Genomic DNA, 17880 nt, shown 5'->3' with positions numbered 1-17880 from the left:
AAGCTGCCCAGAGTGGCTGGGGCAACCCAGTTGGATGGGCAGGGTATAATTATTATTATTATTATTATTATTATTATTATTATTATTACTATTATTATTATTGAATAGTACATCCTTTTTTCATTGGAGAAATGTTGGAGGGTATGGCAGTTTCTTTTCCTGGACCAATGATAGCTTCCCAATCCTCCAGCTTACATTCTACTTGCATTTGGTGTTTTGGATTTTTCCAACACTGAATATTTGCGCTGCAATCCCCTCCCCGTCAAGTAAGAATACATTTGCTGTTAGTGTTACTGACCATTCTCAGGACTGAACTTTTACTATGTCTGCTCACCAGAGTGTTGCTAAATCTGAGGCGACTTTAATCTTCACAATTTGTCATCAATTAGGATTTACTTGTAATACCAGCGCAGAACATATGGCCACTGCTTCCGGACAAGAGAAATTCAACCCGACAGACTGAAATAGAATGTGTGTGTTATTTCTTAAGGGCCATTCTATTGTGCTGCTTAGAGATTGAAAGAGGATCAGTCTAGACTTTATCCCTTTCAAATTTGCCGGTCTACGCAGTTTCCATGAGGATAAAATGTGAGTGCCAATTTGCAGATTTTATAGAGTTAGGGTGAGACAGTTTCAATTTCCTCATCATCCTGGGGAAAAAGTGAGAAGAAGGGTGCTGCAGGGTTCTGTCCTGGGCCCGTTGTTCTCCAACATCTTTATAAATGACTTGGATAAAGGAATTGAGGGGATGCTCATCCAATCTGCAGATGAAACCAAATTGGGAAGGATAGCTAATGCCTTAGAAGATGGAATTGGGATTCAAGATGACCATCACAGACTGGAGAAATGGGCCAAAACTAACAAAAGGAATTTCAATAGCCAGTGTGGTGTAGTGGTTAAGAGCAGTGGACTCATAATCTGGTGAACCGGGTTTGATTCTCTGCTCCTCCACATGCAGCTGCTGGGTGACCTTGGGCTAGTCCCACTTCTCTGAAGTCTCTCAGCCTCACTCACCTCACAGAGTGTTTGTTGTGGGGGAGGAAGGGAAAGGAGATTGTTAGCCACTTTGAGACTCCTTAGGGTAGTGATAAAGCAGGATATCAAATCCAAACTCTTCTCTTCTTCTTTTTCAATGTCAGGTTCTGCACTTAGGCAGGAAGAACCAGCTGCAAAAATACAAGATGGGGGACACTTGGCTTGCTGGTAAAGGGTAAAGGGACCCCTGACAGTTAGGTCCAGTCACGGACGACTCTAGGGTTGTGGCTCTCATCTTGCTTTATTGGCCGAGGGAGCCGGCGTACAGCTTCTGGGTCATGTGGCCAGCGTGACTAAGCCACTTCTGGCGAACCAGAGCAGCGCACGGAAATGCTGTTTACCTTCTCGCCTGAGTGGTACCTGTTTATCTACTTGCACTTTGACATGCTTTCGAACTGCTAGGTTGGCAGGAGCAGGAACTGAGCAACGGGAGCTCACCCTGTCATGGGGATTCGAACCGCTGACCTTCTGACTGGCAAGTCCTAGGCTCTGTGGTTTAGACCACAGTGCCACCCGCATCCCTGGCTTTCTGGTAGTACATTCATATTCTACCCTTTTTCTCCAAGGTCACAGGTTCTTGGTAGAACACGAGCTTAACATGCGTCCACAGTGCGATGCAGCAGCAGAAGAAAAAAAGCTAATGCTAGTCTAGGCTGCTTCAACAGAAGCATAGTGTCCAGGTCAAATAATATTCCTGCTCTATTCTGCCTTGGCCAGACCACACCTGGAATACTGTGTCCAATTCTGGGCACTGCAATTTATGAAGGATGTTGACAAACTGGAACATGTAAAGAGGAGGGTGACCAAGATGATCAAGGGCCTGGAAACCAGGCCTTATGAGGAACGGTTGAGGGAGCTGGGTATGTTTAGCCTGGAAAAGAGGAGACTGAGAGGAGATATGATCTCCATCTTCAAATATCTCAAGGGCTGTCACAAGGAAGATGGGGCAAGCTTGTTTTCTCCTGCTGTGGAAAGTAGGACTGAACGGATGGATTCAAATTACAAGAAAGGGGATTCCAACTAAACATTAGGAGGAACTTTCTAAAAGTAAGAACTGCTCCAGAGGAATGGACTGCCTCAGAACATGGTGGACTCTCCTTCCTTGGAGTTTTGAAGCAGATGTTGGATGGCCACCTGTCAGAGATTATTTAGTTGTGATTTCTGCATTGCGGGGGGGGGGGGGGGGCTAGACTAGATGATGCTTGGGGTCTCCTCCACTTCTACAATTCTATGATTCTAAGCAAGCCAGGTGTGTCCCGTCTTATATTTTAGCACCTGGTTATTCCTTCCTAGGATGCGGGTGGTGCTGTGGGTTAAACCACAGAGCCTAGGGCTTGCCGATCAGAAGGTCGGCGGTTAAAATCCCCGCGACGTGGTGAGCTCCCGTTGCTTGTCCCCTGCTACTGCCAACCTAGCATGTCAAACGAAAGCACGTCAAAGTGCAAGTAGATAAATAGGTACCACTCCAGCGGGAAGGTAAATGGCATTTCCGTGCGCTGCTCTGGTTCGCAAGTCCTAGGCTCTGAGGCTTTAACCCACAGCGCCACCTGCGTCCCCTTTAATATCTAAGTATTGTACCCCTTCTCTAATCCAAGCCCTCTGTGTCAATGAAGGTCACTGAGGACTGCTGCTGCATTTTCTGTAACATAAGCTTTATTCAGACACAATTACCGGCTGAGCACAAAATACATTTACGTGCTTAAAGGTAAAGGTAAAGGTACCCCTGCCCGTACGGGCCAGTCTTGACAGACTCTGGGGTTGTGCGCCCATCTCACTCAAGAGGCCAGGGGCCAGCGCTGTCCGGAGACACTTCCGGGTCACGTGGCCAGCGTGACAAAGCTGCATCTGGCGAGCCAGAGCCGCACACGGAAACGCCATTTACCTTCCCGCTAGTAAGCGGTCCCTATTTATCTACTTGCACTTTGACGTGCTTTCGAACTGCTAGGTTGGCAGGCGCTGGGACCGAGCAACGGGAGCGCACCCCGCCACGGGGATTCGAACCGCCGACCTTTCAATTGGCAAGCCCTAGGTGCTGAGGCTTTTACCCACAGCGCCACCCGCTTACGTTTATTTTATCTGACCATTCTTAATTTTTTTTTTGAATGGTGCCCTGTACAAATAAGGAAAAAGAATCCAGATATCAGGGTTTTAAAATGCATCCTTTAAATAAACAAATAAATAAACACCCCTCCCTCCTTGTTTTTTTTTTTTGCTGATGGGTGTGTGTTCTTACGAAGATGGCCTCTCTGTGTGATTTGACTGGTCACCTGAGGATTTGTGAATGGAAATCTTAGAAAGCTCGGTGCTTTGAGTGTGGAGATAAAAGAGTCTGTTTCTCAGATGCCTTAGGAGTCTCCGATTCTGCTTCTTATCACTCGGATGTGTCTCATAAAGGGGTAAAAATAGAGGCATACAGGATTACAGAAGATGTGGCGCTGGCGACCATGAAAAGGCACTGAGCAGTGGTTTTAGCCCTCGAGGACTCTGCAATACCTGTGGTGGCAAAGGCCATTTTTTTCTATTCTGCCACACGACCCCAGTGGAACTACATTCAAAGTGTGATCCATTTGGTTCATTCACTGCTTTAGGCAATTAGCTGAAATCCTTTGACCTCCGAGATTGCTTTTTAAGGGTGGAGATATACTGTGGGCATGCTTGGTTTAAGAGCTGTACAATATTTTAAACAGCAGTTTACCAGGAGCTCTATGGGACACTTTTGAGAAAACATATAGAGGATTGCTCTGGTGGTACTGATGACAGTTCATCTTTCAAGTACTTTATGAGAGAGAAGAGGCAGAAAAATATTTTATTTACGCACTAGAAAACTGCATTTTACCCAAGATGCCCCTCTGTCCATTTGCTTTGGCAGACATTTTGGTCTTAGTATGTAATTTTAGGGAATTTGAGTCTCTGGCATGGTTTTCTAGCTTTGTTCAGCCTCATTGAGCCTGGTTGTCCTTAGTTTTAAATTCCCTTTTTATCCCTGTGCAGGACACACCTGAAAACTGAGAAAGAACAATAGCAATTAAGATTCCTAAGTAGGGATGGGAGAATCTGTTAGCTTTCAGTTTCTCATTTTTTCCCAATCTTAAATTTAGTTTTCCAGGTTTCCACATCAATTTGCAATTTTGTTTTATTTTTTATTTTTTTTTAAAAAAAACAAGTCCTCACAATTTTTCAGCATTTTAGGGCAAGTTTTATCTGCTTATACACAGCTGGGCAACTGATGCTTCCTAGCAGAATGCCTGTAGTAGTTTATTTTCAGAAATATATGCAACTCTGTACACACTCCCCCCCCCCTCATAAATGCATTTTTGTGCAGATGTTTGGGTTGGTTGCAAAATTTGGAGAGGCGCAAATTTCAAAGGATGTTAAAATGCACACCGAACTGAATTTCTCCCCAGTCTCTGTGGTCGAGTTACCGTATTTTCCGCTCCATAAGAAACACCTGACCATAAGACACACCTAGTTTTTAGAGGAGGAAAACAAGGAAAAAAAATATTCTGAACGAAATGGTCGATGTATGATTTTTGTGGTTCATGCTGTGGCCACAGACATGTGATCTGATGGTGAATTTGGGGTGACCCAATGCAAAAATCCTGAAGATCCATGGGCTTTTACCTTCCCCCTCCCAGGCAGCCTCCCTAGCATCCCTTATCTCTCTTTGGATCCCACCGATCAGCTGTTTCCTTTCAACACTCCCTTCCCTTTTGTTTGTCTTAGTGTCCTTTCCTTAGCTGGATCAGTTTTTTTCCTCCTCCTTTTCTTCTCATTTCTCTCCTTATTACTTTACTTTTCCTGTTTCCCCCCTTTGCAAGTTTGCTGTCTTTACCTCCCCCCTCCCAGGCAGTCTCCTTTATCTCTAGCCTCCCTTATCTCTCTCCCCAATAGGCAAACAATCAGCGGCTTTGTTTCAACACCACTTCCCTCTTTCAAAAAAAGAGAGCATGATCTGCTTTTTGCCCCTGGGCAATTCAGCTCCAGGGACCGCACATTCGCTCCATAAGACTCACAGACATTTCCCCTTACTTTTTAGGAAGAAAAAAGTGTGTCTTATGGAGCAAGAAATGCGGTAACTGTTGCTCCAGCAAAAAAGCAGCTGTGGATTGATTGATTGATTGATTGATTGATTGGAGAAAAGGGGAAATATACGAATGCAAAGACTTCAAAGTGGTTCTTCCTCTCCTCATTTAATCCCCACGACAACCCTGTGAGGTAAGTTAGGCTGAAAGTGAGTGGCTGGCTCAAAGTCGCCCAGTGAGCTGCATGGCTGAATGGGGATTATGAATCTCTGTTTCCCAGGTGCTAGCCTGAGACTCTAACCCAGCTTTTCTCAACTTTGGGTTTCCAGGTGTTCTTGAACTCCATTTCCCATCAGTTCCTGACCGCTGGCCATACTGGCTAGGAAAGATGGGAGTTATAGTCCAACAACCTCTAGGGATCAAAGGTTGAGAAAGTCTGCTCTAACCACTATGTCACACAGTCCTCCTCCCTACTACTGCAGCTGGGAGAGAAAGCTGTCAAAAGGAAGGAGGAAGGGAGAATGAAAAACCACAGCTGCCTTGCCTCCCAGTTCGGTGGTGAATTCTAAAGAATACAGAGAAGTATACATTCATTAATTTTTATTCAAAGTACAGATACAAATGTGCTATGCCCTGATGCACCTAGAGGACACTACGACATGGGCGTAAGAAGGTTTCTGCACACATTGCTGGGTTAAGGGCTGAGTATCTTCATGATGTGCTTTTGCATGCTGTTCCCCTTCCTGGTCCAGCTGCCAGACCTGAGCTTTAGGTCCTTAAAACCTAAAAATCGTGGTGGTTGACAACTTGGAAGGGGGAGCAGGGCTGTTTGGAAGGGGCTACATTTAGATCTCACATCACTCCAGTTTGTTTCTGGACCCAATTCAATGGGGTTAATGTTTAAAGCCCTAAACGACTCAGGCCCCCAATACCTGAAAGAGCACCTCCTTCCCCACAGACCCTCTCAGGTGTTAAGCTCAGCCCTGGGGCAGAGGACTTTTGGTAGCTCCACCACCCTCAGAAGTTCAAAAGGCAAATGCCTGGCATGCCTATTTTAAGACCCATCCTATTTTGGTGATGCTTTTGAATTCTGGTGCTGGAGGAGACTCTTGAGAGTCCCATGGACTGCAAGGTGATCAAACCTATCCATTCTGAAGGAAATCAGCCCTGAGTGCTCACTGGAAGGACAGATCCTGTAGCTGAGACTCCAATACTTTGGCCACCTCATGAGAAGAGATGACGCCCTGGAAAAGACCCTGATGTTGGGAAAGAGGAGGGGACCACAGAAGATGAGATGGTGGGACAGTGTTCTCGAAGCTACAAACATGAGTTTGACCAAACTGTAGGAGGCAGTGGAAGACAGGAGTGCCTGGCGTGCTCTGGTTCATGGGGTCACGAAGAGTCAGACACGACTAAAGGACTAAACAACATTTGGGTGATCATAAGTTGCCCTGAATGCCGCGTTTTAAATTGTTCTTGTGGGGACGCATCATTCTTCTTCTGGGAGAGTTTGTGTACCTTTGGTTCCTACCCTGCACTCGGCTCTCACCTGTGGCACCTAGAAGCTGTCCACATGGGACAGTGGTCACATCCTGTGGAACGGCTTCCACTGGCCACCAAAACCAGTTGAGAGTAGCCAATGAGTTAGGGACTGTCCCTGGCTCTGGTGGATTGAGTGGACAAGACCAAGAGTGGGACCAATGGTCAAGAAGGCCTTTTCTGCACATGCTTTTAGACCAGGCATCCTCAATTTGCAGCCCTCCAAATGTTTTGGACTACAACTTCCATGATCCCTAGCTAACAGGACCAGTGGTCAGGGGTGATGGGAATTGTAGTCCAAAACATCTGGAGGGCTGAAGGTTGGGGATGGTTTGGGATGGTTGAGGATGGTTGGGGAAGGTTGGGGAAGATAGAGCTCATACATCTGGGAAGGCAGCCCATCTAGGAGAGGGTAAACTCTGGTCCTAAACCTCCACTGCCTTGCGGGATATTGTCACGGTCCGGTTTACAGGCGGTCGAAATCCTGGTGGTGAATGTCGGGACCGGGGGCAAGATGGTGGGGGGGGAGCAGGAACAAGAGTCCAGAAGCCAGGAGTCAGGAAGCCAAGGGTCCGAGGGTCAGGAGACCAGGACTCAAGAAGCCAAACACAGCAAGGCAGGAAGCGTCTTGCTGTGGCCAAGAGCCAAAGGGAAATGCTGACCTTATATCCCTTCCCAGCTCTTGCTACCAGGTGCTGTGAGTTACCAATCGGCCTCACCTGTGTGGCCGTGCCTTGCCTCTTCAGAACAAACTTAGGAAAGCCCCAGTCCTGTGAAGCCTTACCGGTCACAGGGCCTGGCTCCTTCACCCACTCCTGACAGATATGTCTGGGAGAAGAAAGGGATTAGGCCCTACACAAACCCAGAGTGGAGCGCCTAAGATGATTGGATGGCACCTTGCGTGCCTCCTTTTGGCAACTCCTGCAGCCTAACTGATGCCAAGCATATTGCTCTGCTTCCTTTTGGACCACATCAGCGAGGCCGAGAGTGGTGGGTCCTGTTGTCTGAGCAGCCCAAGACCCCCAGACACACTGCCCAGGCTTGCACCCCAGGGAGGTCACTTCAGTGCTGCTAATGCAGCAAAAAACAACAACACAAGAGGCAGCAGTTACGAATTACCACTCTCTGCAGCCACAGTTTAGGACCTTAGGGCATAGCTGTCAACCGTCCCTTATTTGGTGTGAAACTCCCTTATCCCAGTGCCGTGTCCCGCTGCTGTCCCTTATTGATGATGTCCCTTTAATTTCCTGGGTTTCAAAGGAAGCAGCTCCTCTCTCTCCCTCCATGCCGGCCAGGGAGGAGGGAGGCTCCAACTGTGTTGCTTGGCTGCGTTGCTCACCCAATAAGGAGTCTAAGAACGACTGGGGGGTGGAGCTTGCATGCCTTGTGCCTATCAAATCAGCCGCGTTGCCTGGGGACTCGCCTTTGCTCAGAGCTTCCCAGCGGAGAGGTGACGGTGGTTTTCCTTGCTGCATCCCCTTTGCCGGGTTGCTGCGCTGTGGGAACCACCGCTTGAGGCTTCGTTTGGCTGCTGGCTGGGCTTTCTGCCTTTGGCTCGGAGGGGCTCAGAAGTTGAACATACCTGTGCCTGGAAAATCCCTTATTTTGGCTGCTGAGCCCTTATTTTCGAGGCTGCTGGTCCCTTATTTTCAAATCTGTAAGCTGACAGCTATTCCTTAGGGCAAAGTGTGGGTAATAAATTAAATTAATTTCCCTCACCTTCGCTCCTCTTCTCTGCCAAATAGCTTGTTGACAAAATTTTAAACAGCTCCCCTTTGGGTTAAAGTGCTGCAGAATTTCAAGCTGCTAAGTGTATCTTTTATTACTATCTGGCAAACGGGGGAAATAATAATTTGAAACGAGAAAACGTCAATATTCTGGAAAACAAAAGAGGGGAGATGGTATTATATGGGCTTAGAAACAGGATGTAGACCACGGAGAAAGGAAAATGGGAAGGAACATGGTTACAACGCAACGGACATGATGACAAAACAAAATGTTTCGTAAGACTACTGCCTCAAATTGCCAATACTTCCATGCGCAGCCTCAGGAAGAATGAAGAGACACCGCAAAAAGGCACAATTAGAAGTTCATGAAGGCATGTGCATCAGGAGGCCAGTGTCCTAAGCAGATCTAGCATGAACCGTGAGATGCATCAAACTCAAATACTACTAGACACATTTGCAATACCATGGGTGGGCATCAAGGGGACCTGCTAATGCAATAGGCCTAAGAGAAGCTGTAGCTGTTCCAATTTTTCAGTTTTGGTCTCAGGTTCTCTCTCTGTGTGTCTGTCTGTCTCTTGAGAGAGAGAAAGGTAGGTGTCAGCTTGGAAGACAACCGTCCGCATACTCAGCCATTTATTTCCAACAAGTGCGTTCTATGAAATATCCGCAGAGATATTTCCACCGCTTGGTCCAGTTATGAAGGAGAGGTCCTCTGCTCTCCTACCTGCAGCCACATTCTGCTACCTTCATCCCTTCGTATTGGTATTTCAGAGTGGGTGTCCCGGCATCGTCATTGTAAAGCAAGGAAATGGCTTCCAGCTTGGTGGGGACGCAACAAGCCTTGGCTGCTTTCTTGGGGTTCTTGTAGTGCACCAAGGTCTGGATGATAGCGTGTTTAGTCGGGGTGACGTTATCAGTCAAAGGAAAGAAGCAGCCCCCTTTGCACTCAAACGCCTCATAATCCGAGGGCGCGATGATCCAATTCCAGCCAATTTCTTTGAAGTTGACGTGAAGAGATGTTCTCCGACAGTGGTTGCTTTCAACGCTGCGTTTGCTTCTAGATGAAGAACGGTGGGTTCCGCCGACAGGCAACGCATTCTGCTTGTGAACAGTGTCATTCTTAAGCACGCTCTCCTGTTCGTGCACCATCATTTCCTGAAGTTCCCTGTGGTTCTCCTTGATTCTGTTGCCATTATCGTTGGAAAACACTATCAGCAAGGGCAAACGGTTGGACTCGGCTGTTACACTGATGCATGGCTTTCCACAGGTGGGCTCCCTCTGAACATGGCTTTCCACGGTGATCTGTAGCTGGCTGGTAGTCCTTGCTTTCTCCGCTTTGACCCATCTTTTCACAGTGCCAGACATATCAAACATCACCCAGCCGCATTCGTGGATTTCTCTGGAGACTAGGAAAGATTGGGCATCTTTTGGTTTCTCCCAGGGATCCCCTCCTAGACTGCCGTAGATGACCACGTTCCCCTGAAGGCGAGAAAAACACTCTGCCTCCTCCTGACAAGAAGTGTGGATCCGAAGCTCAGCTCTGGTGACTTCTTCATGCCACGGGATGGAGACGTTGAAAAGCAAGATGTATTTCTGAAAGGGATCAATTTCCCCTGAAGCAATATCTGTGGGAGAAAATTGATAAGCATTGTTACCATAAGGTAAAGGTAAAGGGACCCCTGACCATTAGGTCCAGTCATGGCCGACTCTGGAGTTGTGGCGCTCATCTCGCTTTACTGGCCGAGGGGAGCCAGCGTACAGCTTCCGGGTCATGTGGCCAGCATGACTAAGCCGCTTCTGGCGAACCAGAGCAGCACACGGAAACGCCATTTACCTTCCCGTCGGAGTGGTACCTATTTATCTACTTGCACTTCGATGTGCTTTCGAACTGCTAGGTTGGCAGGAGCAGGGACCGAGCAATGGGAGCTCACCCCCTTGCGGGGATTCGAACCGCAACCTTCTGATCGGCAAGCCCTAGGCTCTGTGGTTTATCCCACAGTGCCACCCACGTCCCTATTGTTACCATAGCTCTCTGTTATTGTGGGGTGGGAGATATGAAATGTAGGCAACCCAGTTACTTGGGTGGGGTGCAAATAAAATAAAATAAAATAAAATAAAATCACCACCATTATAATCATCATCATCATCATTGCTTTTTTCTGGGGGGACACAGGGGTACGCATACCCCTAAACATTTTGTGAATCTAAGTTTGGCCTCATTGAGGGGCAGTATTTCAATATGAGTAGGAAAATGAAAGTACCCCTAAACATTTTTTAAGAAAAAAAGCACTATTGTTGTTGTTTTTACTATTTACTATTATTAGGAATAGGTCTTAGACCTGCATCTTAATTGATGGCTTGCTGCTGGTGGTGTTACAAGTTCTCATGTAAATCAAAACAGTAGCAAATATTCTGCTTGCAGCCAGTAGACAACATTTTGTGGGTGAAATAAGGGATTCTTTTAATAACAGACCTGCTATGACAGCGAGGTTCTGTATCTAAAGCCTCCATCTCCTATTTTTGTGGAATGATTTCAGTGCATTAAAAGAAAACTGCCTGGCAAAGAGAGAGAGATCTAGAACATCCCAGTCTCCCTATTTTCCTGGGACAGTCCCGGATTTACAGAAGCCGCCCTGGTTTCTGATTTGATCCTGGAATGTCCTACTTTTCCTTAGGAGGTCCCTGTTTTCACTGGAGAAATGCTGGAGGGCATGGAATTATGCGACCCCTTAGCCAAGGAGATAAGTATTTATACAACCTTTAGAAGGCATCTGAAGGCAGCCCTGTATAGGGAAGTTTTTTAAAAAATGTTTTATTATGGTTTTATATACAGTGGACCCTCTAGTTACGTACCACTCTGGATACGTAACTTTCGGGTTATGAATGCGGCATGGGCAGAAGCGTTCAATCGCTCCATCTGCGTGCACAGAAGTGGCTCCTCTGCCTACGGACTTTTCGGGATGCGGACGGACCCCCGGAATGAATTTAATTCATATTTGAAGGGTCCACTGTATGTTGGAAGCTGCCCAGAGTGGCTGGGGCAACTCAGACAGATGGGTGGGGTATAAATATCATAATCATCACCATCACCACCACCACGATTGAATAGGATGTCCCTATTTTCATCAGTGCTGGAGGAGACTCTTGAGAGTCCCATGGACTGCAAGAAGATCAAACCTCTCCATTCTGAAGGAAATCAGCCCTGAGTGCTCACTGGAAGGACAGATCCTGAAGCTGAGACTCCAATACTTTGACCACCTCATGAGAAGAGAAGACCCTGATGTTGGGAAAGATGGAGGGCACAATGAGAAGGGTACGACAGAGGACAACATGGTTGGACAGTGTATGTATAAATAAAAAATTGCCCTTTTCCCTTATGGGGTATCCAAGAGCCCATATAGAGTCCTTTCATAGGTTCCCTATTGGTAGGAGAAAATAACAGAGGCCAACCAGAGAATATTGAGAAGCAAAGCAGCTAGTAAGCTTGATCTTTATTGATCTGTTGCAACAGGGTCTCCCCTCACACGCAGGAAAGGAGGAGGACTCAGAAAAATGGCATGCAAGGCCTTATAAAGACTTTTGAAATTCCCATCCTGTAGATCAAGACCACCCCCCAGAAACCTAAGACCACCCCTCAGATACATCACACCTTCACACAAAAAAGCTGTCTAAAACAGAACATTTGCATTGTTCTCGAAGCTACCAGCATGAGTTTGACCAAACTGCGGGAGGCAGTGGAAGACAGAAGTGCCTGGTGTGCTCTGGTCCATGGGGTCACGAAGAGTCGGACACGACTAAAGGACTAAACAACAACAACAACATTTTCATGAGAGAACTGTTGGAGGTTATGGGCTTGTTGTGTTTCTCTCAGGATGAATGGGCCCTTCTTCCTTGCCCTCAAAGTGGCGAGGGTGTCAATGAAAAAAGCCCAGAGTTTTCCCAAAACGTTTGATTGCCTGTTAATTGCGCTGGCAGCAGAATCACCAGCCGTACTAGCAACAAGATGGCACCCTCCATTGTGCTTGAGGCAGCAGGGTAATTTTTTTTTTTTGGGGGGGGGGGGAGAACCAGGAGAAGCCATACAACATACTAAGTGGTGTTTCACAACAGTGAGGAACACCTTGGGGTTCAAGAGGAACAGCTGAGGGCTACTGTCACTGCTCTCCAACATCTGCCACCTGAGACCAATGTCCCACCCTATCTAATGGTAAGGCCAGCCCTGATCCCAGTTTATACATAAAGGTCTCACGCCAATTTAAAGCATGTTTCAGGCACTACAGAACCAATTATATATCCTAGCCACTAGTATTTGGTAGCATATGGGCCAGCTATCTGCCCATAAACAAGCAGCAAAGGACTTCACTGTGGCACAGATCAAACACATGCACGCTCAGCAGCCAAACTGGATAAAGCCCAAGAAATCACAGGTTGATTTCTCTGCTCCTCTTTCCATTTACCTAGTAATGGCCTCCTTGTGGGACGCGGGTGGCGCTGTGGTCTAAACCACTGAGCCTCTTGGGCTTGCTGATCAGAAGGTCTGCGGTTCGAATCCCCGTGACGGGGTGAGCTCCTGTTGCTCAGTCCCTGCTCCTGCCAACCTAGCAGTTCGAAAGCACACCAGTGCAAGTAGATAAATAGGTACTGCTGCAGTGGGAAGGCAAACGGCGTTTCCGTGTGCTCTGGTTTCTGTCACGGTGTGCCGTTGCGCAGGAAGCTGTTTAGTCATGCTGGCCACATGAACCAGGAAGCTGTCTGTGGACAAACACTGGCTCCCTCGGCCTGAAAGCGAGATGAGCGCTGCAACCCCACAGTCGCCTTTGACTGGACTTGACTGTCCAGGGGCCCTTTACCTTTACCTAATGGCCTTCTATGAGGACTGCGCCATGACATGGCAAGGGATGAGGGGAGTAATTCTGGCATGCACTTGGGGGGAAAGAGAGAGTTTCCACTTACCTTTCTGCCCCTTTTGCAGCTCCTCTTTGTAAAGGTCATAAGCGAATAGAATTGCTGAGCACATTTTATCTCATTACTATTATTATTATTATTAATTAATTAATGAAATTTATATACTGCCCTTCATCTGAAGATACCAGGGTGGTTCGCATCATAATACAGTGGTACCTTGGGTTAAGTACTTAATTCGTTCAGGAGGTCCGTTCTTAACCTGAAACTGTTCTTAACCTGAAGCACCACTTTAGCTAATGGGGCCTCCTGTTGCTGCCGTGCTGCTGAAGCACAATTTCTGTTCTCATCCTGAAGCAAAGTTCTTAACCTGAAGCACGATTTCTGGGTCAGCGGAGTCTGTAACCTGAAGCGTATGTAACCTGAGGTACCACTGTAATGCAAAACGAGAGCAAACAAAAAAATACATAACCAGAACCAAAACAAACCAATAACCTTAACAATCATAATTATTTTGCTATCTGAATTCTATTCCTGGTAGCATTCCTGGGGACCCAACACGATGTGCTGACATCACATGCAAGGAGTCAGGGAGTGGAGCTGAACATCCTCTGAACATTGAGGAGGTCCTCAAAAAAAACAAAACAAAAAACCCCCCAAAAACTGGGGGGGGGGGGACGGGACAAAGTGCCTTGGCCCCCAGGAACTGGCGCCTACAATTGTTCCTGAAATGTGGTCCTAGTTGCTATTCTTTTAATTAGTTTCAATTTTTTTAAAAAGCACCCTAAGGTGTCTTCACATTGGTGTGAAGAGGAAAGTATTTTTGGGTCTCCCTTGAAGCATAGCAAATGAAGATGGGCTCAAACCTCAGATTGGGGTTGTTGTTTTTTTATTTAATAGGGCTGTCATATTTCAATAATTGAAAATCTGGACACAAAAGTTATTGAGCAAAATGGTTTTGGGCAGAGTTCTGAGCTTTTTGGGGGGGGTGTGCGCAACACTGTTGAGTTTTTGAGTTTTCCCCAAAGTCCCCCCACCCCCCCACAAAATCTCAAAAATATCTACTCTTTGACATGGAATTTTCCCGGACATTACAGCCTGGCTGAAATTCTAGACGTATGGCAACCCCAATTTCTTGAAAACTAGGGTTAATTTTAAAATCCTATTGAAGTATCGTGATTTGGCCACTGCCAGAAACAGGAACCTTCACTGGGGAGACAATTGACATCAGGAATAAACTCAGAAGGGTTGGCTGGCTGTTCAGTTGGCAGGGGCAGAGTGCCAGAGATGTTTTGACAAGCCAGCCCTAAATTACATTATCAGTTTATTGCTGGTATCTGATTTCTTCTTGATTTAAAAAGAAAACAACATCTTTTATATTATACAGTGGTACCTCAGGTTACATATGATTCAGGTTACACACTCCGCTATCCCAGAAATAGTGCTTCAGGTTAAGAAATTTGCTTCAGGATGAGAACAGAAATCGGGCTCCAGTGGCACGGCGGCAGCAGGAGGCCCCATTAGCTAAAGTGGTGCTTCAGGTTAAGATCAGTTTCAGGTTAAGAACGGACCTCCGGAATGAATTAAGTATTTAACCTGAGGTACCACTGTATAAGGAAAAGTGAAGAACAATCAGGCTTGCTGATAGAGCAAGTAACTACAGCTGCAATTTCATAAACACTTAGTGTAAGATCCATTGAACTTAATAGGACTTACTTTTGAGTAGACACACAAAGGACTCCACTGTAGGATTCCTACCCACCGGGAAAACCAAGCCCACACCTTGCGGAAGAAAACCCTCATACCTTCAGGACTGAAGCTACGGACAATGTTGGATATGGGGCTGGAAGACTTGTCCTTGGTATATCGATTGTACAAATCAATCATGAATTGGGGTGGCTCCTCTTTCATCTTCTCCTGTGAAGGTATCTCTGATAGGTTCAAGTTCCTCAGGAAATCGGCTTTCAGATTCTCCAGAAAAGCCTGAAAGTCGAAAGGGGCCTCTTCATCCATATTCCCAAGGTCACCAGAGTGTTCGGGAGAGTTTCCCAGGGTGAGTAATCCGCTCCTAACATCCACAGGTTTGCTGTTGGTCAGATGGACGAAGACGACATTCACAAGAGCCAAGGCACCAAAATAGTACATTTTGCACGTGCTCCGTTCTCTGGTGGGGGAAAAGCCAACAGAGATCCAGGAACGTCTTGTCCGATTAGAGTCTGAGGAGTGAGTAGGGGAACAAGACCAAAAGCTAGACGCTTTCTGAAGCTGTGTGGCGGCCGCTCTTTTCCCCAGCCCCAGACCCTTGTGAATTGTCAAGTAGACTGGTCATACACTTGCCCTTATCTCAGCGATTGATGCTAACATTTCAGTCCCTTATCTATTGCGGCTCTTCACTAATGAAGATTCTATAAACATGCGGACGAGCACATATGGCTCATGAAAAGCCATGGCATCCACAATGGAATCTATGTTCTCCTTTGGGGGGGTCATCATTGCTTAATGATGTTCCGTTGTCATTTCCTTGCCAGCGACAATATGTATTTTAGGAGGCCTGATAGGAGGCTTGGAGGGGGAGGGGAGGGAGGTTTGTAAAGTGTTTTCCTAGATTCCCGCAGCAAAATATTAACACCCCCCACTACAGCTAAAAAAGTTCCTTAAAATACTTTCCACACGGCGCCGATGTACTCTGATGTAAGACACAATCCTATGATGATGCAAATAACCCGTAAAGGGGACTCATTTATCAGCTAAGTGCTATTGTTTGTACACAGAAGATGATCTGTTTTCTGTCATCTCCCCCCCCCCCCCCCGGACTGTCAGTTATCACTTGGGTGGATATGATGGCAATTCTTGGTTTTCTGGTAAGTAACAAATATTATTATTGTCCAGTAGTGCCTTACAGACCAAATGAGTTTGTTCTTGGTATAAGCTTTTGTGTGCATGCACACTTCTTCAGATACACAAAAGCTTATACCAAGAACAAACTTAGTTGGCCTCTAATAATAATAATAATAATTTATTATTTGTACCCCCCCCCCATCTGGCTGGGTTTCCCCAGCCACTCTGGGCGGCTTCCACAAAGACCAAAAATACACTAAGATGTCACACATTAAAAACTTCCCTGAACAGGGCTGCCTTAAGATGTCTTCTGAATGTCAGGTAGTTGTTTATCTCTTTGACATCTGATGGGAAGGCGTTCCACAGGGCGGGCGCCACTACCGAGAAGGTCCTTTGCCTGGTTCCCTGTAGCTTTGCTTCTCGCAATGAGGGAACCGCCAGAAGGCCCTCGGCGCTGGACCTCAGGGTCCGGGCAGAACGATGGGGGTGGAGTCACTTCTTCAGGTTTACTGGGCCGAGGCCGTTTAGGGTGCTACTGGAAAATTTTGTTATTATTTATTTATATTTTGACTGCATCAGACCAACACGGCTACCTACCTGAATCTATTATTATTATTATTATTATTATTATTATTATTATTATTAATTATTATTTTGTTGGGAGCTGCCCAGAGTACCTGGGGCAACCCACTCAGATGGGCGGCAATAATAAATAATAAATTGTTATTGTTATGTAGCCTTTTTGCACACAAAGCTTCCTTCCTTAGATATACGGTAATACGTTCCAACATGAAGCTCTTTATGGGGCTCAGGCAAGCCTCCTAGGGAAGCAAGTTCTATGGGGCAGTCGCTGGACATTGATTTGTGATGAGAAGAAAACAGTCTGTGCATATTGTTATAAAAGTCGGATGCCTGCCCCCTCTCTGCTGAGCGGTGGCCAGAGCCCATGAGGTCCCAGGCAACCCCGCAAGGACCTGTGTTCCTTTGAAGAACGGAAGACACAGTCAAGACTGTCATGGCTTTGAGAAATGTGCTTTCTTAACCTATTTACACTTTCAGTCTGCATGGAAGGGAGTCCAGATCTTGCAGCATGGCCATTTCAAGAGGGCTTGTCCCCAACAGCTGAGCAGAGCTGGAGTCTAAGGTATCTCTCCCAGCCTGCCTTCAGCCAGCCTGCCCAAGATGGATCTCAGCTCTTCTTCTTGCTTCTTCCTCCCACCATTCCTTGCTTCCACACACCCCATCACCTTGGTAACCTCTTACTCCCCAAGCCATTCCTCCCCAATGGCCCACCAATCAGTGGCATAGCGTGGGGGGTGCAGGGGGGGCCGGCCGCACCGGGTGCAACATCTGGGGGTTAGGGTTAGGGGCGCAAATCCACAGGTTAGGGGGCGCAAATCCATGGGTTAGGGGGCGCAAATTACTTGCCTTGTCAGCTTGTGCTGACAACCCATGCTACGCCACTGCCACCAATGGTCATGTTAAAAGGTTTGATCTTCACTAAACCAGCCAGGCTGGTTTGCATAAGCCAGCCCAGGGATTCCCTGTTAAAATGTATCTCTGGGTTATTTGTGGGGCCTGCCTGGTGTTTTTACATGAGTAGAATGTGTGCTTCTATTTAAAATGCACCTCTGGGTTATTTGTGGGGCATGGGATTTCTTTCTTTCTTTCTTTTTCCAAAATATAGTCCGGCCCCCACAAGGTCTGAGGGACAGTGGACTGGCCCCCTGCTGAAAACGTTTGCTGACCTCTGGTTTAAGGGGACCCCACCCAAAAGAATCTATAACAATATGATGGAATTCTGGTACAATAAGCTC

General features: G+C 46.7%; 1 protein-coding gene across 1 annotated transcript; it reads right to left on the bottom strand.

The window, feature by feature from the left end:
* Positions 1 to 8392: 8392 nt before the first annotated feature.
* Positions 8393 to 15513, bottom strand: GDF2 (growth differentiation factor 2). The gene is made up of 2 exons (XM_083738475.1): positions 15031 to 15513; positions 8393 to 9948 (listed from the first exon to the last, which is right to left on the bottom strand). The coding sequence occupies exons 1-2, from the start codon at positions 15368 to 15370 to the stop codon at positions 9044 to 9046; spliced, it is 1245 nt and encodes a 414-aa protein (XP_083594601.1). The 5' UTR covers positions 15371 to 15513; the 3' UTR covers positions 8393 to 9043.
* Positions 15514 to 17880: the final 2367 nt, after the last annotated feature.

This window comes from Podarcis gaigeae (genome assembly GCF_964106915.1).
Source record: "Podarcis gaigeae genome assembly, chromosome: 5".
Classification (NCBI taxonomy): Eukaryota; Metazoa; Chordata; class Lepidosauria; order Squamata; family Lacertidae; genus Podarcis; species Podarcis gaigeae.
The sequence above is the reverse complement of the archived record's forward strand: the minus strand, read 5'-3'. Positions and strand labels throughout refer to the sequence as shown.

What these genes read in the sequence shown, in the direction of transcription:
- GDF2 (XM_083738475.1), bottom strand. Translation starts at nt 15,370, where the DNA reads ATGTACTATTTTGGTGCCTTGGCTCTTGTGAATGTCGTCTTCGTCCAT. An exon ending in CCGTAGCTTCAGTCCTGAAG is followed by an intron (nt 9,949 to 15,030) that starts GTATGAGGGTTT and finishes TTTCTCCCACAG; the next exon opens with ATATTGCTTCAGGGGAAATT.